This window comes from Anabrus simplex, chromosome 8 (genome assembly GCF_040414725.1).
Source record: "Anabrus simplex isolate iqAnaSimp1 chromosome 8, ASM4041472v1, whole genome shotgun sequence".
Taxonomy (NCBI): domain Eukaryota; kingdom Metazoa; phylum Arthropoda; class Insecta; order Orthoptera; family Tettigoniidae; genus Anabrus; species Anabrus simplex.
Window position 1 is genome coordinate 236,280,707 of NC_090272.1, and position 23,482 is coordinate 236,304,188.

The following is a 23,482-nucleotide window of genomic DNA, read 5'->3' on the forward strand; positions in this document are numbered from 1 at the left end:
GGTCACCTACCTTCAAAGGGGTGGGTCTCCGTCCACGATCATACCTTTCCCTAACCTTTTCATGAGACACTTTAAGATTGGCTTTAGCCTTCTTCCAAAGATCTTTAATGTGGTCCGGATCTATTGTCTCGGGTAGAATGTCACTCAGAGACCAGAGGTTAGAGAGCGGCGTGTTGGGAACAAACTTGAATATCAAAGAGGCTGGAGTAAATTTATGTGATTCATGAACCGCCGAATTCAAAGCAAAAGCTAACCAATGCAGGGACGTATCCCACCTGGAATGATCTTCATGATGATAGGCAATAAGCGCGGACCTGAGATTACGGTTAACCCGTTCAGCCAGAGATGGTTGAGGGTAATAAGCAGAAGTAGTTACATGAGAGATGGACAAGTCGAAACAGAATTTACGAAAAAGATTAGATGTGAACGCCTTAGCATTATCAGATACAATATATTGGCACGGACCAAAAAAGGCAAAAATAGAATTTAAGCAAGTAATGGTAGACTGAGTGGTAGCCAGCTTAGTCGGAAATAACCAGGAAAATCTAGTAAAGCCATCTACGCATACAAAGATAAACTTGTTAGCATTTCCCTTAGACTGGGGGAAGGGTCCTACATAATCAATATACAAGCGTTCCATGGGACGCGACGCTTGATGCGAAGACAAAAGGCCTACCTTGGTGGACATGGTGGGTTTACTGAGCAAACAAGATTTACAAGCTTTTACTAGTTCACGGATTTCACCGTCCATACCCTTCCAGATGAACATTTCACGAATCTTCTCACGAGTTTTAAAGATACCAAGATGCCCTCCTAATGGGGTCTCATGATAATACTTGAAGATCATAGGTACAAGAACAGCTGGAACGACAACTTTCATCATCTTATCATGCCTCGAAGGGCAACATAGAACACCATTCCTCAGAACATAAGGGACGACATGTTCCCCAGAAGAAAGGTTTCCCATTATCGGAGCCAGCGTCGGATCTTCACGTTGGTATTTCTCGATATCCCTAAAGAGCATGGGAACATCTGTTAAGATGGCATTAACATCAGATAGTATGGACTCGGAAGGTGATGAACTATCGACCGGTTCATGGGTCTCGACGTCGTTGGAAAACATACGGCTGAGTCCATCAGCAACAATATTTTCGGTACCTCTGATATGCCTGACATCGAATTGGAAGGCAGAAATACGGATGGCCCAACGGGCTATACGACCAGTACGACGCGGCCTACCTAAGACCCAGCTTAAGGCTTGATTATCTGTCTCCAGGTCAAATTTGACGTGTTCCAGATAGAGACGGAACTTCTCTAAGGCGAATAAGACTGCCAAACCTTCGAGCTCATAGATAGAATACTTGGCTTCTTGAGCCGATAGAGTCCTAGATGCATAGGCGATGGGTCGCCTCCCTAGTTCCGTCTCTTGAAGAAGGACTGCCGCTACTGCTGACGACGACGCATCGGTTTGGACGATGAATTTCTTCGAGAAATCAGGCATAGCAAGTACAGGGGCATTACAGAGAGCTAATTTAAGATCTTCAAAAGCGGCTTGTTGAGAAGGTCCCCACTCGAATTTGATGCCTTTCCTACGAAGAAGGTTCAAGGGCGCCGCTCTATTAGCGAAGTTAGGAATAAACTTCCTGAAGAAATTCACCATACCTATGAACCTGGCGATACCTTTAATGTCCTTGGGAGGTTTAAAATCACGAATGGCCTGTGTTCTAGAATGATCGACTGCTACACCATCAGGTGACACACTATGCCCTAGGAATGACATAGAGGGCTTAGCAAAGGCAACCTTGGACAACTTGACAGTTAACCCAGCCTTACGAAGGCGATCGAGAACTTCTCGCAGATGATCTAGATGTTCTTCAAAAGTCTCTAAAAATACGACGACATCATCCAAGTAGTGATATAAGTACTCAAATTTGATGTCGGAGAAGACCCTATCTAGTAGCCTAGTGAGTACAGCTGCTCCCGTGGGGAGCCCGAAAGGCACGCGGTTTTATTCGTATCAGTTCCAGTCCGTGGCAAACGCTGTGAGGTGTTTAGACTCTTCGGCAAGGGGAATTTGATTATAGGCCTGATTCAGGTCCAAGATAGTAAAGAACTTGGCCTTACGGAACCATGAAAAACAAGAATGAAGGTCGGGAAGGGGCACAGATTGTAACACCACCTTCCGATTGAGAGCCCTATAATCAATGACAGGCCTGAAGCCTCCTTGGGGTTTCGGGACTAGAAAAATAGGCGAAGAATACGCCGACTTAGAGGGCCTAATAATACCATCCTTCAACATTTGATCGATGATTTCTTTCAATGCCTTCATTTTAGGTGGAGATAGCCTATATGGTGGAAAACGGACAGGAATCGAATCCGTGACCTCAATTTTGTATTCAATAAGGTCAGTAACACCAAGAGTATCAGATAACACCTCTGGAAATGACTGACATAATTTACGAATACTATCAGCCTGCTCCTCAGGTAGATGTCTAAGGTCTAACAACATCTCATCCTGGGTAGGCGAAATAGATGAACATGATACAGAATTACACTTTAACAAGGGAATTTTACAATTGGACGCAAACTTGAATGTGCACGACCTACTCTGGAGATCGAGCACAAGACCAGTGTGAGAAATGAAGTCCGCTCCCAGTATGATGGGGCAAGACAAGTGCTTAGCCACAAACAGTTTGATTTTCCATGTAAATTTAAAAATACGAATTTTGGCATTTACAGAACCTAGAATTTCTAATGGGGATGAATTAGCCGAAACATATTGAACAGCAGATGAATCATAGTCAGGTAATTTACAAACAGACTTAAATTTTGAATACCATAGGTCCGAAATAATTGAACAAACACTGCCTGAATCTAATAGAGCTGTTATAGGTTCGTTATTTAACTCAATCTTAAGAAAAGGAACAGGTGCGGGGGTATCCGCCGCAATCCTAAGACATTCTTTAGGGCATTCAAAAGATGAATTTGAAGACTGATCGTTCCCTGAATTCACGACCTTTTTGTCAGGGGCTGAGCCTTGGGAAGCAGAATTAGTCGACTCAGCCGAAGCCGCTAGTCACATTTTATTATTGGCATTGGTGGAATTTGCACCAGAAGTTGAGCAGGAGGGGGTGCTATTTGAGTTTGGGCAATTCTTGGCGATATGTGAGAAAGCCCCACATTTAAAACAGCCTTGTGATGAACCAGCCCCATTCCTTGTCCCACTCGACTTGATCAGTGGACACTTATTGCGAAGATGGTCAGGCGACCCGCAAGCATAACATTTACGGGAATTGACTGGTCGGCGAGGTGGAGGCCGAGGATTACTAAAAGAAGGAGGGGGTTCTTTCGCGACACGCAAAGAATCGACGTATTTAACTCCTTCCGCTGAGACGGCCAATGCTTCAAGTTCAGAGAAGGTTTGCGGGCACGCCGCGAAACACAAATATGACCTATAGGGTGGTGAGATACCTTCCACATTGGCTTGTACAATCTGATCCTCAGGGAAGTGAAGAGCAAACACCCTAGTATAAAACTTAATGTCCTTTATGAAATCAGCCAAGTTTTCATCCAAGCGTTGTACACGGTAATAGTACTTCTGAATCAGAGATGACCTCGCGCGGGCGGGAATAAAATTTGCAAGCAAGTGTGCATGAAAATCTTCAATAGATGACTGTTCAGCTATGGCTCTTACTATTTTGTCAGAGAGAATACCAATTGCATAAGGATAGATAATTTGCAAAATTTGACATGGAGAAAGAGAAAACACAAGGGCATGATCCTGAAATTCAACTAGAAATCTTAAAAATGAAATTACGTCACTGGTGGTATTAACGGAAAACTTAGAGATACCTCTGAGCAACATTGCCAATGGATGAGGCAAGCTGCTAAACCCTGGTGACATAGTAGGTAAAGGTTTCAATGGCAAGGAAGTTAATTCAGAACGTACATTATTTAATGAGTTACGGCGTTCAGACTCGTCCAATGGGGCAGAGGTTGTTTGAGCAGCAATGGTTTTCCTATTTGCTTCTCCCTTAGGAGGCTCTTCCTCACTACCTACATTCACGGTGGTGGGTAGATCGCTTTTGGGAGGAACCTCCCCCGTTAACAATTGAGTGACCTTGCTAGACAATTCCGAAATATTTTCAAGCAGCGTACTAGCTTCCTTCTTCTGAACGTCATTCAGCTTTAGAGACAACAGATCGTTAACTCTATTTGAGAAATGATATAGCCTGGCTTGCACACGCTTAATTTGATTAGGAGAAGGATCATTTTCATCAAAAAAACTAACTACAGAGGCTAGCCCAGTAATATTCTCGACGATCGTGGAAAGAGAGTCGTCAATTTCTTTCTCTCCCAAGGTGGGGATGGAAATAGGCAACTCAAGGGACTCTCTAAGCTTGTTTGTGTCTATCGCAACCGTGCCTCCAGATTGCACATTTCTAATAGTCAATTCATAGATTAACTCCTCCTTGCGCAAATAGTTAAGATGGAGAACATCGCGAGGGCCGGGCATGATGACAGAACAATTTTGAAAAAAAAATCAAAAAATTCCAGCAACTGAGAAAATTGTTAGAGTTCGGAACAAAACAATGTTTAGCCGTCAAAAGGGGCTAAATTGAGACCCATTCAACCACGCTCTGCTACCACTTGTTACCGAGTTTTAGTGGTAGGTAGAGGTGAAAGAAGGTGCGGGCGTGAACGGGTCTCAAACTACGGAATCAAAGTTAATGTAAAATTTAACAAGGTTATATTTTCTTTTTAAAATGACGAAATAACAAGCATTGCAGGTACAGAGTAGCAAGTCAACAAAATGTATGTGCAATATTTACTAGATTTGGGCTCAGCGCCCTTGCTTCACAATTCGTGGGCAATCAGCCCAACCTTACTTCAAAATAAGTTTTACCAGAGGGGCAGAAAACCCCATTCATGTTCAGGAACATTTGCTCCAAATTACCCTGAAAAGCCTCCACGAGGCATACAACACTCAATTTTCGAAAAAAGAGCCACTCGCTCTCAACTCTAAGCCTCTCAAAGGCCACACCAAACTCCACCTTCAAGTTGTCCTCACTGGACATAGACACAGGGGTAAAATACCCAAACTACTGAGGTCTATTAAATGAAAAGGGGTAATTACATGACCTCCAAAATAACAATTTGAGAGGAGGCGATCTGCACTCCTAATACACTTTGTTTTTAAAAACCTAATCTGGCTCTAGGCCACTAATGCAAGGGCTAATCCCATACTACAGAGGTGACTTTAGAAAAGAACAATTTACTTTATGTTAACTAAGAATAGGTTGAGAAAAATAAGTTCACCTCAAAACAATATGATTGGGAACTCGAGAGGGTTAAGCACTCTCTATCCCGATATACAGTTTAAAAGATGGAATAGATACAAGTTCCTTTACATTTTAGGGAAGGTTACATAATGGAAAAACTTCGGACCCGCCCCGAGAGTTAAACTGTTGAGCAAGCAAGAAAAGAAGTAATTAATCGGCCATTACCTGGTTGTTGACTGTCGCCGAAGAAAGAGGCGCTTCCCGCCCCCTGCTATGTACTTTACACACTGAAAGATGGAACAGAAGTGGCCCGGAGACCCTAAAATCAGCAGTTTATATCCTCTCGCGGAAGGTTCGAGGCGTTAGGGGAATGAAAACACCCTCCCACAAACTCTTTATTGGGTAGGATACAGCAACAGATTCAAGTTGGGGGAAGATACCTCGGATTGGTCAGAAATTAATAAAAGAAATTCGGGATTGGTGAAATACAAAACAAGGGGAAGGAGAGGGGTATACAGCCAACTTAAACAATAACAGAAAGAAATTTAACAAGAAACAAACTTCTGAAATAAAAATTTCTCCAAAAAAAACAGTTCTTTCACTCCGCACTAGGGTGCACTATTGTTGATCTTCAGTAGTGTCCTCTAGAAGAGAAAGTTCACACTTCTTACTACAAGCAAAACAAAATACGTCGAAAATGACACAGTTCAAAAACTCTAAAATTTCCAGGTAGTGACATCTTCTGAGAAACTTGAAAATTAATACCGTCAATAAAGTTCAGACTTCCTCCACCAGAGGAGTTTCAACTGGCGCAACTTTTAAATTAGCGGCGTGGAGGTGTACCGCCCGGTACAATTAGTATTATTATTATTATTATTAAGTGTTACATGGTATGGACTACTGTTGTCACGTCCTACTTCGTGAGCCATGGGCAACGGCTCTGTGGCCTAGTAAATGGTGCTGAGAGTGGGGATACCAGTTGCTATGGAACGGGAGTGGGCATCTCGGACATATTCTGAGTCGTGTCCCTCCTTGCGCTTGGGCGGCTAGGACTAAACAATCCACCGGTGGTCCCTAACCCGTCAGAGGAGAGATCCTCAGTTTGACCATGTGTAAGTAGGGTAGCATCCTGATTGACTAATTTACCGAGCTCAGAACATTTTAAGCAAGTCTCGTATCTATGGGAGTAACGGAGTCCCACTCGCATTCGACAGCCGAGGGACTCCTTGGAAACAACTGGGCAAACGAAATGAAATTCGATGGGGAGCTATCAATATTAATGGTGCTTATGGAAGAAATAATGTAGAACTGGCTGAGTCAGCAAAGACGATGCAGCCGGAAGTGCTAGGAGTAAGTGATATTTGGCTAAGGGGAGATAACGAGGAAGAGATAACATAATTTCTGTTAGGCACGTAAATAAGTGAATGATGTGGGTAGATTTCACAGTTGGAGGAATTAGGACGAGAATTGTCTCAGTGTATTCACCATGTGAGGGTGCATATGAGGATGAAGTTGACAAGTTTTATGAAGCATTGAGTGACATCGTGGTCAGGGTCAACAGCAAGGATAGAATAGTGCAAATGGGCTATTTCAATGCGAGAGTTGGGAATAGAACTGAAGGATACGAAAGGGTGATTGGTAAATGTGGGGAAGATATGGAAGCTAATGGGAATGGGAAGCGTTTGCTGGACTTGTCTGGTTATGTGGGATTAGCAGTTACGAATACATTCTTCAAGCATAAGGCTATTCACCGCTACACATGGGAGGCTATGGGTACCAGATCCATAATAGACTTTATCATGACTAATTGTCCCATATGCATTTTCAATTCTATCTTTCTTGCCCTTTTGTTCAGAATTCTGCGTATATTTCTTTTTACGACTGATATCTGATGACCTGACTGTGATGCTTTTCTGTGTAATATCTAGATAGGATTATTAATATTATTGTTGTTAGTGTTGTTATTGTTATACGAAGGAATACGGGAATTTACAACAATTTTTATCTAAGTTGATATGGCCACTGAATGTGCCAGGCATTCAGTCCGGAACGGAGACCTGGCATCCTCCAAGTCTGAATTATACAAGTGTTACACTATGTCATGAAAGACAAGAACTTATGGAAGTTCGATGTAAAATGTCGGTAAGAAGTGAGCAGCTCTTGCGATGGTAATGTAATTTCTTTAAGAGCTCGTATTACACTCGCAGTCACCTGAAATGTAATCCAGCGCATTTAAAAGTGTAAATAAATCAGACACTCTACAGCATACTTCATCATTCTTACGAATTCATGAAGTCCATTCGTTTAACGAAAACGTTAAAGCAAGTAGAAATAAATGTTAGTTTTACACACGCTGTTCTCTCTAATATCTTCAATGTAATACAGTTAGAATTCAGTGATATGGCGTAGAATCTCCTCATGTCATTGTATTAGGTTGGTGAATATGTCTTATGACGTGGGGTGATCCGAAAATTTGTGCACCGTGACGCGACAAAATGTGTGATGGAAGTTGACACCACGTCAGTCGTTACCGTAGGCCTTGGTCGCCAAAGATGCTGCGGCTGTGGATTCGTATAAATAGCGTGTGTTGAAATGGAAATTGTACCGTCAGTGACGTCACATTGATCGTTACAGTAACCCTTTTCGATCTGCGTGTTGGTAGTTCGGTTGCTATGGATTGTCAGTTTTGTTTTGTGAAGTGCAAGTGTTCTACTTCAGGTTACGTATTGAACTTTTCATTCTTGTAGACTGTGAGTGTTGCTGTGGACCAATAGAGAAAGTGGAACATTTCTGATATATTCTTCTCTGTGAGTTAATAATAATAATAATGATATTTGCTTTACGTCCCACTAACTACTTTTACGGTTTTCGGAGACGCCGAGGTGCCGGAATTTAGTCCCGCAGGAGTTCTTTTACGTGCCAATAAATCTACCGACATGAGGCTGTCGTATTTGAACACCTTCAAATACCACCGGACTGAGCCAGGATCGAACCTGCCAAGTTGGGGTCAGAAGGCCAGCGCCTTAACCGTCTGAGCCACTCAGCCCGGCCTCTGTGAGTTCAATAGAGCGGCAAAGGCAAGTAGAAATATTTGCTCCGTGTATGGGAACAATGCCATAAGAGAGAGCACGTCAAGGGATGGTTTTCTCGTTTTAAGAGGGGTCGTTTTGAAGTGAGTGCCACTCCACTTCCAGGAAGACCATCGGGGTTGAAGAACACCGTTAATCCACAAGGACCTACTTCAGTGTACCCGAGAATTTCCAAACGTGATAAGCTGTGACCATCCAATCGTTGTGCGACATTTGCATTCAATTGACAACGTTCAGAAATCGAGTGTAAGTGTACCGCATGCTCTAAGCCTAACCCACAACAATCAGCATTGTTTGCTCGTCATCGAGTGACTCGTGAGTGACATTGACCTTTCCTATCCAATATCATTAATGGGGACTAGAAATGATGTCCTTACGATAATGTAAGGAAAAAAGGATGGATTAGCTCTAACAAAGAAAGCAACTGCGCATTTTCAAATGATAATGTTATGCATCGCTTGCTGTGTTATAAATTGCTTCCCCTAGGTGTAACCATCACTGCCTCCAACGGAGACGTCTTGCACACGCAATCCATGAAAAATTACCAACAAGACTGCGTAAACTGATACTAGTTCACGATATCGCTCGACCGTACTCTCCTAACCCGGAGTTGGGTTGCGAATTCATTCCACACCCACTTTATTTACCTGATCTTGCGCCCTCGGATTCTCACCTCTTTCACTCTCTATCGAACAATCTTCAAGGAACCTCCTTTCCGGATAAAAATTCGCTCCGAACATGGCTTGACGAATTTTTGAACTCAAAACCACAAGATTTCTACAGGCGTGGTATCTATAAACTATTCCAGCATTGGCAGATTATTTGGAAATAATGAAGGAGAATAATTGTTGATGATTAACGTCTGTCTTACGTGTTTATTAAACCACGGTCGACTGAATCCCTCGCTGCGCTAGCTAGCTAGCTACAGCGAAGCATCAAGTCGGCCGTGATTAAACTTACGAAAAGCCGCTACGGACTTACGCACCAACCCAATATTTTGAGACAATTTTAATTTACTGTATTTTATACTCCACGTTTTGTTAAGTTTTAGGCCATCAACAAATTGTGAGCGCAGTAAATGTTATTCATATTTTAATTAAGCAGTACGAAGTCATTCATGGAGTTATTATATAGAATTTAACGTACGCGCTTTAATGATAAGGTAATTCTTAGATTTTATCCTCTCATTACGAGTGCTCTCCTGCCATTTTTCCCACTTATTTTCACCAGCAGTAATTCTTGTGGTCTTAATGGCTGTCACTTTCAACACATAATTCCACCCACCCTTCACACTCGTACAGGAACATCCGTCTAAAACATATCAATTTAAATAGGTATAATTTCGAAACCTCCCTTCTATCGTACAGAACGCGATTGATCGCAACTGCGACCTCACTGCTACACGCTGATCCTATTTCACCGATACTACAGTGAAGAAGAATACACATTCTCAGCAGGCTACGTGAAATGCGAATTTTAAGACTATATTGTAAGAACGCACAACATTAAAAAAAATATGAAATATCAAAGTTGTTGTAGGTCTGGACATTCCTCACTGCGGGAAAAAATGCGTTCTAAAATCAACCATTTCCGAGATATTTGCAAACTAACTCTCCGCTCTTGGACACTCATCAAGGAATGGCCAGCCGTAACCATGGTAATGCCAGGTCAAGGCGTTCCTTTCAACTTTTCCTCTAGCTCTGTAAAGGGTAGTGTCCAAAAGAAATCCATGTTTGCTAGGTAACATTGTTTGGCCATCCATCCATACCTTACATCACAGCCTGCACGGTTGCTAGGTAACCCTGCCTGGCCATCCATCCATACCTTACATCACAGCCTGCACGGTTGCTAGGTAACCCTGCCTGGCCATCCATCCATACCTTACATCACAGCCTGCACGGTTGCTAGGATCCTTCCGTACCTTCCATCACAGCCTGCACGGTTGCTAGGTAAAATTGTCTGACCATCCTTCCGTACCTTCCATCACAGCCTGCACGGTTGCTAGGTTACACTTCCGTCACGTATATCGTTACATGACACTCATTCTCTCAAAAATTAACCTCAATTCTATGAATGGACGGAGTACGTGGTTCAACCGCCTGTACCATATTTTTGCATTCATCTCCGTTTCTTAATTATAAAACGATGCCTTCATTACGTGTTGACATAAATATATCCGATTTTTTTTTTTTTTTTTTGCAAGTTGCGACGTAAAACAAATAGCAAAAAATAAACTACCAAACCACTGATCCACCCTCTACAATAAATATTTTGTTCTCAGTATAATTCCCATATGGAATTCATTGCCTAATGACCTAAGGGACACCCTATCTGGACTGCCATGTAGAAGGCAATGTTGGCAGTGGTACTTGGACGGATCAAGTCGAGTGTAAACACATTAATTCTGCTTTCCTCTTTTGTTATTTCACTTCGTGTGCCACTAAGCTTTACTATTTTGTGTACAGTTTAGTATTGTAGAGAGAGAATTGAATTTGAATTTGAATTTATTGATGATTTACATGCCACTGAGGCTGGAAAGCCGCTTTATGCAGCATCTTCGTATAATACAATGCATGTTGAGGAACACACTAACTACATTTTATAATATTAAACTTATAAATGAATATACAGATACCAAATTCAATAAAATTAAAACATAAATTATATAAGAAATGAGAAAGTATATCATTAAGGCTATTTATTATTTTAGGCTACAAGAATCTAAAGAATATAAAACTAAAAAAGAGAAACGATTACATATTTCTGATTGTTAGAAACAAGAATGCCTGATCTCAGCCTCTTGTATACTCCTCCATGAGATAGATGTTAAGGACTGCTTTAGTTGAGTACAGTTAGTGTTATTTGCGTAACGGTGAAGATTAGATACATTAAAGATAAGAGATGCAGGGGAATTTGAATTTGAAGGGTAGTTTTTGTAAACCTATTATCTCTCTTATGTAGTGACTCCATAGGTTTAAATGCATTATAAAAGTAGGATGGAGTCTTCAATTTGAAAATTTTGTGCGGCTACTAAGATTTCCCGTCGTTCATGGAGCTTCAACCATTGCAGATGTATGAAATAGGGTGTCATGTGTTCATCACGTCTGGCGTTTGTCACGTAACGAACACATGCGTTTTGTACCCCCTGTAATTTTATGCTCAAACTTTCAGATAAAACGTTCTATACGACTGATGCATATTCAATTATTGGGAATATAAGAGTTTGAAGAAGTAGTATGCGCATGAAAGGTGGTGTACACGACACTTTATATTTGATAATATGAGAGAGAGTAATGTGTTAAACTGTACGTACATTACAATGCATGGTTTGGCTGAATAACGGGCTTTATAGCCTATGCTACGCCATGTAAATAAAGGCATAATAATAACAATACGTTTTCGTTGTTCAACAGGCGCTGGTGGTGGTTCCAATCAGCAGGACTCCCCCGCCCTCAGTTACAACAGTGTCACTCTGAACTTAACAGCGTCGTCCTCATCACTGGTGGGCATCACGTCCACGAATGAAGACTGTTCGTCCTACGTCCGGCGTCAGCTGAACGCGGCTGAGATCTCAAGAGGCCTTCCTCTGAACAATGAGTATGAGCTGATTGCCTTCAACCATTTCACCTTCAGTCGTGTGTATCCTGTAGACCTAGGACTAGGGAAGCGTGTTGTGGAGAAACCAATCGGCTTTAAAAGGAAGGACCTCTTAGAAGCTCTAGTCAAGGCATTGGAGTCTTTGAACAAGAACTCTACAACGCCACCGACAAACACCAAAGCATCCCTTTCAAAATATACCCTAGATGACTTCTTGGAAGGACTGTACCGTACAGAACCTACCACAGGCACACAGTACGAGATGTATTTTCGGACTAAAAGTGTAAATAGTAATAAGAATCACGGAGAAGCTCAGTCAAATGGTGGTTACACCAAAGTGATACTCATGAGGCCCTTTGCACCCCTTCAGACAATATCAACAGAGACTCTGCCCAGCGCACGAGAGAAAGAGTTGATCCACATTATATTGCCACTATCTGGACGCACAGCAACATTTCAGAGCTTTATGGATAAGTTCGTTAAGATTGCTCTGAAGAACGATAGACGTGTCTATTTGACGGTGGTGTATTTTGGCGAGGAGGGTTTGTCAGAAGCGCGGGCGATCATGTCGCGTGTGCTCATGACCAAGAACAGTGGGGCGAACAGCCACAACTTGAGGTTGTTGGCCCTCAATGAGACTTTCTCTCGAGGTAAGGGGCTGAGGGTAGGGGCTGAGAAAGCTTGGGACCCCCCAAACGGTCCACTGAGTAGTGGAGGTGACGTGCTACTCTTCATGTGCGATGTAGACATAGTGTTCAGTGCGCGCTTCCTGGACCGCTGCCGCTGGAACACCAAGCCCGGACGTAAAGTGTACTATCCTGTGGTGTTCAGTCTCTACAACCCTCACGTGGTGTACACCCTGCAGGGCAAGGAGGTCCCTCCCGAGACCGACCAGCTCGTCATCTCCAGGGACACCGGATTCTGGAGAGACTTCGGCTACGGCATGACCTGCCAATACAGGTACTGTACCCTCTCTACTCTTTGAGAATGAATGCATGGAATTAGTTGCTAGTACTAGACAATACTCAAGAAATTCAAATGAAGAACATATTACAAAAAATAGAGGTAGACACTTTTGTAACTGCCGCAAGTTTTGCGGGTCTCGTAGACTTACTTATTAGAAAGTACAATGGGACGTTTTTGAGCATGTGTAGCACATAATGGAACCATGTGTATCTACGGGCTGATACTGAATACATTATTTTAACAGTATTTAAAAATATAAAAAGAAACTCGGTTTTATGGCATAACTTTAATTATAATTTCTGTTATAATAACTTTTTGGAAGACAGGGTATAACAGTGAAACAAGAAACATGCCTCCTTTAACACCTTTGGTAAAAATCTGTTAGTCTCTTCTGTTTGCTACTGTTAACCTTTCCTCCCTTCAAGTTGAAACTTCTCACCAACACCACGCATGGAGTTCCTAAATAGAGCTTGTCATCCGCGACTTCAGAGGTTGCTTTCGTGCGTGACCGGTAATTAATTCACACCCGAGAAACAGCGAAGCTTCGCCGATTTTTCGATCATTAGAAGTTTTAGTTTTCCGGTTCCCGTCACATTAGCTCCCAGCATCACTGTAATCCTCTGTTCCTCACAAACCACAAATGCCGTATTGCACAGTTAATGTTGCACAAAATTCGAGTTAAGGAGTATATTTTACTTCGAGAAATCGAGAAATTGGTGTAACTGGATTTCGAGTAGTAGATAAATAAATGCAGATTAAAAATAGCACAAACGGCCGGGAAATACTGAAAATTCGAGTAATGCAGGTTCGATATATCGAGGTTCGACTGTATCTTATAACTATAGCCAGGAAGTTAGGGAAAACGCCCTTTTTTTATCTGGGAGGATATATCGAAGTGTTACATAGAGACGAACACATTTCCGTACATTGAGGAATAGTATGACCAGTTATTATTTTGCCCTTTTTGCCTACTTTAGCTTCCCTAGCCTATTGGTAGTGTAATGTCTTTCTTTAGTTGTTGTGGATGTTTTCTGCTGTTAGTTACTTATTAAAATTAATCAATGGAAAGAAAAAATATATAATTCCTATGTACTGTATTAGTAATAAAGAAAGAATCAAATACTTCCCAATCAATTCTAGCTTCCACAAGGACAAAGTTTTACTGGAAAATTAAATAACCAAAACTTGAAATCAAATACATCTAAATAACTCTAAAACTACATAATAGGTCGTAAAATCAACATCTCAAAAAGAATTCTATAAGCATTCACTTTACACTTAACTAACTGGTAATACAAATATTAAAGGTAAACATTCAAAAACTATCCGGGTACTACAGCTAGTAAGTAAATAAATATAACATTGTATCATTTTTCAAAAAATTTCTGGATCCCTATTCCTGGTTCATTTCTATACCTAGACAGCAAAAACACTGTTAATTCTCACGAAATATTAAAAAAAAGTGGCTTGCTTCTGTATATTACAGTCACAGTTGTAGCAGATAATTGAAATTGTTGTTAAAGTTCTTATCTAACCACATATAAAATTTTAGTAAATGTCGTATCTAAAACCAAACCAAACCACATGGCACTACAGCCCTTGAAGGGCCTTGGCCTACCAAGCGACCGCTGCTCAGCCCGAAGGCCTGCAGATTACGAGGTGTCATGTGGTCAGCACGACTAATCCTCTCGGCCGTTATTCTTGGCTTTCTAGACCGGAATGTCGTATCTACCCACAAATATATCATTCAGGAAAACCATGATGTGTTTGAGTCATCAGTCCCTAGACTGGTTTGATGCAGCTTCCATGCCACCCTATCCCGAGCTAAATTTTCCATTCGTGGTTTCCCATTTTCACACCAGGCAAATGCTGGGGCTGTACCTTAATTAAAGCCACGGCCGCTTCCTTCCAACTCCTAGCCCTTCCCTGTCCCATCGTCGCCATAAGACCTGTCTGTGTCGGTGCGACGTAAAAAATAATCCATTTCTACATAACTTCTACACCCTACATTTCCTATAACCTTCTTGTCATATGCATGCCTTGGTCTACCCCTAACGTTCTTACCGCTTACACTTCCCTCAAAAACCAGTTGAACAAGTCCTGGGGGTCTTAAGGTGTGCCCTTATCATTCTATCCCTTCTTCACGTCAAATTTTGTCAAATCGATCTCCTCTCACAATTCTATTCAATATCTCTTTATTCCTTATTCGATCTATGCATTTCACTTTCAGCATTCTTTTGTAACACCACATTTCAAAAACTTCTATTGTCGTTCTTTCTGAATTAGTGATCGTTCTCCTTTCACTTCCATACAATGCCACAGTACAGACGAAAGTCTTCAAAAACACATTTCTTATTCGAATTGAGCTAATTTCTGTCCTTAAGAAAGGTCTTCCTTGCTTGTGCTAGTCTCCATTTGATGTCCTCCTTACTTCTGCCATCGTTAGTTATTTTACTACCCAAGTAACAACATTCATCTACTTCCTTTAAGACTTCATGTCCTAATCTATTATTACCTCAGTCACCTGACTGCATTCGACTGCACTCCATTACTTTTGTTTTGGACTTATTTATTTTCATCTTGTACTCCTCATCCAAGACTTCGTGCATACCATTCAGCAGCTTCTCGAGATCTTCTGCAGTCTCAGACAAAATAACAATATAATAGGGAAATCTCAGGGTTTTGATTTCCTCTTCTTGGATTGTGATTCCCTTTCCAAATTCCTCTTTTCATTTCCTTCACTGTCTATTCTATATAAACATTGAAAAGGAGGGGAGACAAACTGCAGCCTTGCATCACTCCTTTCTGGATTGATGGTTCTTTTTCATGGCCCTCGATTCTTATCTTTACAGACTGATTTTTATATAGATTGTAGATAAATTTTCCGTTCTCGGTATCTGATCCCCATCAACTTTAGAGTATCAATAGCTTGGTCCAATCAACATTATCAAATGCCTTTTCTAGATCTACGAACGCCATGTACGCGGGCTTAACTTTCTTACTTCGATCCTCTAAGATCAGACGTAAAGCCGGGATCGCTTGTTGTGTTCCTACATTTCTTCTGAAGCCAAACTGATCTTCTTACAACTCGGTTTCGAATTATCTTTCCACTCTTCTGTAAATAATACGTGTAAAATTGTTCAGGCGTGAGATACTAAAGTAATGCTGCGGTAGTTTCCACACTTGTCAGCACCGGCTTTCTTGGAAATATATATAACAAGTTCCTACCGCAAATCTGATGTCACTTCTCCTGTATCATAGATATTATATGGAATAACCTCACCATGTGGTTTCGTCTAAGACAGACAGTAATTCTGAGGGAATGTAATCAGTTCTAGGTGCCTTGTTCATACTTAAGTCTCTGAAAACTCTGTAAAATTCTGACTTCTAAATTGGGTCTCCGATTTCATCAGAATCAATTGTCTCTTCTTGTACCAGAACCATATAATTTACGTCTCTACCTTGATAGAACTGTTGGATATGTTCTTGCCATCTTTCAGCCTTGTCTTCTTTTCCTAGAAGTGGGTTTATATCTGAGTTCTTATTATTCACATATCTAGCTTTCCTTTCTCGAAAGGTTTCTTTGATTATACACCATCTACCATTTCTAGAACCATACAACCTTATCATCCTTGCACTTCTCATTCAGCCATTCTTCTTTAGCTGTCCTGCACATTCTAACACTTCATTCTTTATTCGCCTGTATTCTTTTCAGCCCCTTTGATGTTTTGCATTCTTGTAATTTCGTCGTACATCAATCAGGTCTAGTATCTCCGGCATTATCCATGGATTCTTCGGCGATCTTTCCTTTCTCGCTAAAATTCCCTCAGCAGTCCTGCTGACGTCATTCTTCACGAGTCTCCATTCCATCCAACTGTGGTTCTTTCTGTCTTTCATTTAGTCCTTAGGAAACACGTTCCTTGAAAGAATCCTTCACACTTTCTTTCAATGACCACTTAACGGCTGCAATTGATTACACGTTTAATTTTCTTCGTACATGTATACAAATTGGATTAATATAATTGCTTTGGATTTACTTTCTAGTGAGAACTTTAACAAATTATTACTCGTTTTCTTCTTCACCGTCTAATTTATATTTAAGAAGTGTGCCAAGTGCATTATCATACACAAACGTATCTTCCTCACAGTGCACATGGCCAAATAACATTCAGTAATAGGGGATTTACAAGCAAATCTCGCTTTCAGTTGTTCGATCGAGTTAGACTAGTGGCGTTACTTGTAACTACGTCTTTCACTTACCGTTTGTTCCACGCAGTCGGCCGTGGTTCCACGTAACAAGAGTCTAGCTCCTGAAGGAGCAATAGTTTCGTGTTTCACCGCATAGGCTGCAAGAATATAATCGGAACACTTCGGAAAACTTCTGTGACTTTGCCGCCGCGTAGCTGAGTAGGAAGTTGAATCAAGACATTGTAGTTGGTCTTGGTTGAATGTAATTCTTCGAGCACAGAACGACAGTGGTGTGAACCATGATAATAAGACTAAGGTTCAATTACGCCTGTACCTCAGAACATTTATTTAGAATAAAGGTGATCGAATCGAATGTCTGTGAATGTGGTAAATTAGTCGGTACAACAAATCATGTTGTATCCCAGTGTGAGAAAGTCAATCATCAACGGAAAAAATGTGTTCAGAAATTAATGAAGTTGGGTTTTCCACTGCCATTGGATGTATCTTGTCTGTTATATAATCCTGCAGTTCAAGCGGCAGAGGTAATGCTTCATTTCCTTCAGGAAAGCAGATTAACAGTGTAACAGTGTAACTTATATAACTAACAACCTCCTTTATATGTGATTCGGTCTTGTATGTTTGGTAGTTAAATGTCGTGATGAATCACACTGGCAAGGAGGTATAGTACACTGTAACTCTGTGTATTTTTATCCCGCTGTTTTAATATTTTTAATATATATCCCATCAACAAGAATCGACTTTCATAAATATGTACTTTAAATGGCATAACAAGATATTCAGAATCACCATTAATATAAGAATTGTAAATATTAAAGAGATTCAGTGACTGGACGGAGGCTATATAAAACGCGGAATCCAATAACGATCAAGATGAGAAGCAGAAGGAGAAGTAATTCTTCAAGGCAGCAATACAGTTAGGGGCGCGTATCATTCGGGAGTTCGAGACCCACTGTCGGAAGCTCTAAAGATGGATTTCCGTGGTTTCCCATTTTCACACCAGGCACATGCTTGGGCTGTGCCTTATTTTTTTTTTTTTGCTAGTGGCTTTAAGTCGCATCGACACAGATATGTTTTATGGCGACGATGGGTTAGGAAAGGCCTAGGAGTTAGAAGGAAGTGGCCGTGGCCTTAATTAAGGTACATCCCCAGCATTTTCCTGGTGTGAAAATGGGAAACCACGGAAAATCATCTCCAAGGCTGCCTACGGTGGCATTCGAACCCACTGTCTCCCGAATACAAGGTCACAGCTGCGTGACCCCAACTGCACAGCCAACTTTCTCGGTGATTTTTTGTTTTTCAAGACGGCTGGTATGGTGACACCTTCAAATTCATATATCCTTGAAAACGATCTGTCAGTTTCTTATCTGTCGTTTGGACCACTGTATTCTGTTCTATATAGAATAACAGAATCGCAGAATCAATCATATTCATAACATCATTGAGGCTCCAATCATCTGAAAATTGTCCGCGGACAAAGTAACGGAAGTTAGTCAAATGATCTGCTCTCCTTATGGTGTCACCTTCAATTGTGATATATCATTGTCCTGTAAATCGGTTTCTGGTCATTTTCTCCCGAAATGAATGTGGTAAAGAAATGCGTCTAAGGTTTGAAGTCTGTCGAACACACAAGTTCAATATAAATATTACTCTACAATATATCTGTAACCAATTTCACAAGGAATAAGACGATGGGATAGGAAAGGCCTAGGAGTAGGAAGGAAGTGGCCGTGGCCTCAATTAAGGTACAGCCCCAGCATTTGCCAGGTGTGAAAATGGGAAAACGCGGAAAACCATCTTCAGGGCTGCCTACAGTGGGATTCGAACCCACTATCTCCCGGATGCAAACTCACAGCCGCGCGTCCCTAACCGCATGGCCAATTCGCCCGGGCATCAGCTTGTCTGCTATCAAGTTTTAAGTTTTTAAGATGCCTGGAAGTGTCTCATTTATTCACGTCTGTTTGCATTTATATGCCTTAGTTTAAAAATATATGCAGCACTGTATATATAGATCGCTCCAAAATGACTTCCATTTATTAATATGGATTACATTTACCTCCTTCCCTATTTGTTCTAGGGGCGTCTTACTCCCACAGTATATTTTCCAGGTAGTAAGTCATACTGCAACATACATACATCCATTATCTTGGTCATTTTGGACAATTTATTTTTTCGCCCTTTCTCACCCCTATGCCAAAGGGGGCTGAATTTGGACTTTAAACAATCTGGAATGTTACTACTCATCTCAGCGAACCGGAAAACTATGAATTCGACACTATTTTCGATTATTTTTATATATCACTCTCCCCCTCGACCCCACCCCAAAGTGGGATGAACTTGGACTTATGAAACGTCCGGAGTCTCGCTATTCAACTCAGTGACCCCGAAAACTATGGATTCGACACTATTTTTGATTATTTTTGTATATCACTCTCCCATCCCCCCACCCCCACCCGAAATGGGGTTGAACTTGGACTTTGAAAAATTCCGGAGTGTCACTATTCATCTCAGCGACCCCCAAAAAGTATGGATTCGACATTATTTTCGTTTATATTTTAATTGTCCTCCCTTGCTCCCATAGATGTTAGGGGTGTCTTACCCCCATGCGGTTTGTCTCCTGATACTAAGTCATAAGTGTACCAAGTTTGGTTGAAATTGTTGCAGTGGTTTAGGAGGAGATGTGTCATTTACACACACACCTACACACATACATCCATTTTTATATATAGTAAGATAAGATTACTCATCATTACAAACTACCCATCGGATTTCGTTCAAGCCACCTTGTAAACCCTCTCAGAAATAATAAGAACAAATTGTGAAATTTTCAGCGAAATCGTTCCAGTAGTTTTGGAGTCCATGTGAGACGAACAAACACACATAGTTTCATTTGAGTAGATAGATAGATAGATAGATAGATAGATAGATAGATAGATAGGTAAAACATGTGGTTCTTTCTGGAAACGACAGTTCTGCGAGATGTCGATAATTCAGTTTGCTTACATTCTAATGACGGAAGCTCGTATGTACGTCAAAACAAGGGATTTAAATGAATGGGAAAATGTGCTGTGTAGTTCCTTTAAAACGAAACATATTTGTGCTCTTATGAGATGAGACATCACCAAGTCATAGCAGTGGCAGCCCTTTTGGCACCGCGCCAGCGTCACAGGTGCATCTCGAATGCGGTTTTAATGAGCAGGCTGTTAATTGATGAAGAGGGTAGCGCATGAATCACGTCGTCAGCACCAGATGTGAGTGATCCCCAAACTTGCATGGCTGGACTGTACCTAAGCACGAATTGTTGTAAATTATTATACACACAGGTTCTGGTGACCCCCAACTTCTAGTGTTCTAAATTAGAAATTGTTATCGCCGCATGGTTCTCATGACAAGTGTTTGCTTGTTTCGCTTGAATTAGGAGCGAAATAATATCCAACACGACTTGCTGACAGACGTTTTATGCCGGCTGCTCTTGTAGTCTTCGTAAATTACTAACAGATAATGTGGAGTAGGTAAATCCAAGGATAACCTTAAAAAATGGGGTTATCTGAAAGATCAGTCAGACTTCTGCGATTGTGGGGAGCAACAAATTACCCAACACCTGTATGACTGTCAGTCCTGCCCTGTTCGTTGTACACTTCAAGACTTGATTCAAGCCACTGAAGAGGGAATTTCTGTTGCCCATTTCTGGGCAGACATTGTGTGAAACATGTTTTGTGACATAAAATGTATTCTGTTTTATTTGTATATAATACCTTATTTATATTTTTAAGTTTCTCAACACTCTGACACGAAATAAATAAACAGATTATGCGAAGAATGTAATGTTTTTGTACATATAAACAATATTAATTTTATTTAGTAACGGGAAATTATTTGAAACAATTGCGTGTAATACTCTGCAATTTACAATCGTTAATGCGTAAATTTTATACGATTTGACACAGTGGTTAGCAGGTTTCGAGTCCCGTTGATCGAAAGACGTTTCGCCATGAGGATGTCGGCCGCCAGAAGAAGTTGTAGTATACAACTTGCAACTTAACTTGTTTTGTAGAGAAATGTTTGTTACTCAATTACACTGGATATTTTTGGCCTTTTTATAGTAAACCTGATGAACTGCTGCCTAATTGTAAAACGCAGTCACGTGTAAATGAAAATGCCAAAAGGCTAGCCTCTTTGCAATTTCTTTGAAAGCAGCATTATATTTAATATTGTGATGAAGTACTAATTTCACATGCTCACTTCTTGAATCACCTTCAATGGTTTATTTAAAATAAAAATATAAAATATTTTGTAGAGCGTTAAGAAAATTAAAATCAAACCAACAAAATTAGTAGTAGGCCTAAATGACAGGTTTCTATCGAAATTAATCCAGAATCACTTCAACCATTCAACAATCATCACATATCCTGTATGCCTAGGTTACATTTTGAAATAAATTCTACAGTTGAGTCACCCGTGTGCAAAGCGATCCTATTGCCAAAACTTATTAAAAAATGTACTTGTTGTCACTACTAGGTAGAGTACCTTATTGGCTGTTTTGGGGATTATTTGTCACGCAGAAAATTCGGCTAAAAGCCCTTTAGAAAGCGCATGCGGCTGCAAAGTGGTTCATGTAACTGCTGGCTCAGGGTGCAAAATGAGCTATCTCTTTCCATAAAGCAGTCGAGGTCCATTTTCAGGAAATAGAATGCAAATGTGAATGCTGTGATTATAGAAGTTCAAGTTGGCCTTACCGGAGATCTGCATTTGTTTCTCCCGCCACGCCAGCGCAGTAAAACATGAGGAAGAAAATGATGGGGAACATACGCTCAGCTACGATTGCCAAACAAATTTAGTGCTTCAAAGGTTTCTACAACCTCACTGTTTGCCAGGGTCCATCCACAAGCACTCAAACATCAGAAACTTTTACGTCGTACGTATGGTTAGAGAATGAGTTCGCCAAAAGCTCCAGCGAAATAGCGTCTACTGTATATCACCAACTAATGCATGTTGATTTCGAAGGTATTACCAAAATACGATATTTTGTGGTTGGATGTGGCGGTCAGAAAAAATATTTGACTAGGGTTGGAATGCTGATGCACTGGTTGTTATGCGAGGCTCCGATACACGTCCAAACGATAGAAATTAGGTTCCCGATCGTCGGCCATTCATTCATCCCCCATGACAGAGCCTTCGGAAACTTGGAGAGGAAGTTTAAGGAGTTAAGCATGGCTAAAAGCCCGAAGGTCTGCATTAATATAATGAAAAATGTCGAAGGTAGTTTCGTTGGGGGAGGAAGATTGTGAAAAAAGGAATTGGAAGCAACTCGCCAACGTCGTCACCAAGAGTCTGGGAAGCTGGCAATTCCAATTTCAAAGAGGTAAGAATTCATCATCACGAAAACAGGAAATAAGAAGGCATGCCTTCTGCAGGGAGACCTATTCTACCATTTTGAATGTTGAGATCCCAGAACCCTTATCAAACGAGGCAAACGTTTGCAGAATGATGTCATTCCTGACGTGATTCCAAAGGAGGTCAAACTGAAGCCAGCTAAAATAATGGACATCAAAGAGCTCCTAGAATTGCACTTTAGGGAATCATGGCTTCATCTGGTGAAGTTGTAGTTCTTCAATGAAGTGTTTCTGCAGCAACAAATCTTGCAATTCGACGCAGCACCAAAGGAAGAAAACGACACTGAGGATCTTGATTTTGAACTTTCAGACCAAGTTGCTTGAAGCTACTTCTTTTTGCTAACATTTTCATTATTTTTCAAAGATTCATCCTCAGAAATTAATCTTTGTGGATGTTTATCCTGCGAGCATTGTTCATTACTGATTGTGCAACTCTAAAGTGACTCTTATTTTAACATGGGAACTTGACTATACTATGTGCTTGCGACTCTGTAAAAAATAAAGATAGAAAGTCACAGTTAATAACATTTATTTTTTACAATTGGTTATTACATTTTCCCCATAAACTTCCCGACCTACTAGAAGCAGACTGGAACGTTCCTGACATGGCCAGTTTTGCAGCCGATTTCTCGCCCAATGTGTCCACCTAGACGTTTGAAAAACAGGCTAACCCCGTCCTTCTGCTGAAAAATGGGCTAAATGCAAATTTCAAATAAAAATATTGAGCTAAACTTTGACCACAGATTTCACAACTTCAGCAAATTAAACCGCTTATTTGTTAGCTGCGGTGTAAAAGAAAATTACGATTTTAGATTATCTGTGACTGTAGAAATGAAATTTGCATTATTTAATAACATTTTGTCAAAATCGACTTGTCCCAATTTGCAAATGGCAACTCAGCTATAAGAAAGAAGATAACACAATCTGAATTAAGAATGGTACTTAGCCA

At 40.8% G+C, this 23,482-nt stretch overlaps 1 protein-coding gene across 1 annotated transcript in view; it reads left to right on the plus strand.

Annotated features, from left to right (window-relative positions):
• The window catches only part of Csgalnact (Chondroitin sulfate N-acetylgalactosaminyltransferase), a 546,430-nt gene that overhangs the window by 493,865 nt on the left and 29,083 nt on the right, over positions 1-23,482 (plus strand). The window contains exon 3 of the mRNA XM_067152208.2: positions 11,785-12,928. Coding sequence (XP_067008309.2) covers positions 11,785-12,928 — 1,144 coding nt within the window. The remainder of the gene's footprint in view (positions 1-11,784; positions 12,929-23,482) is intronic.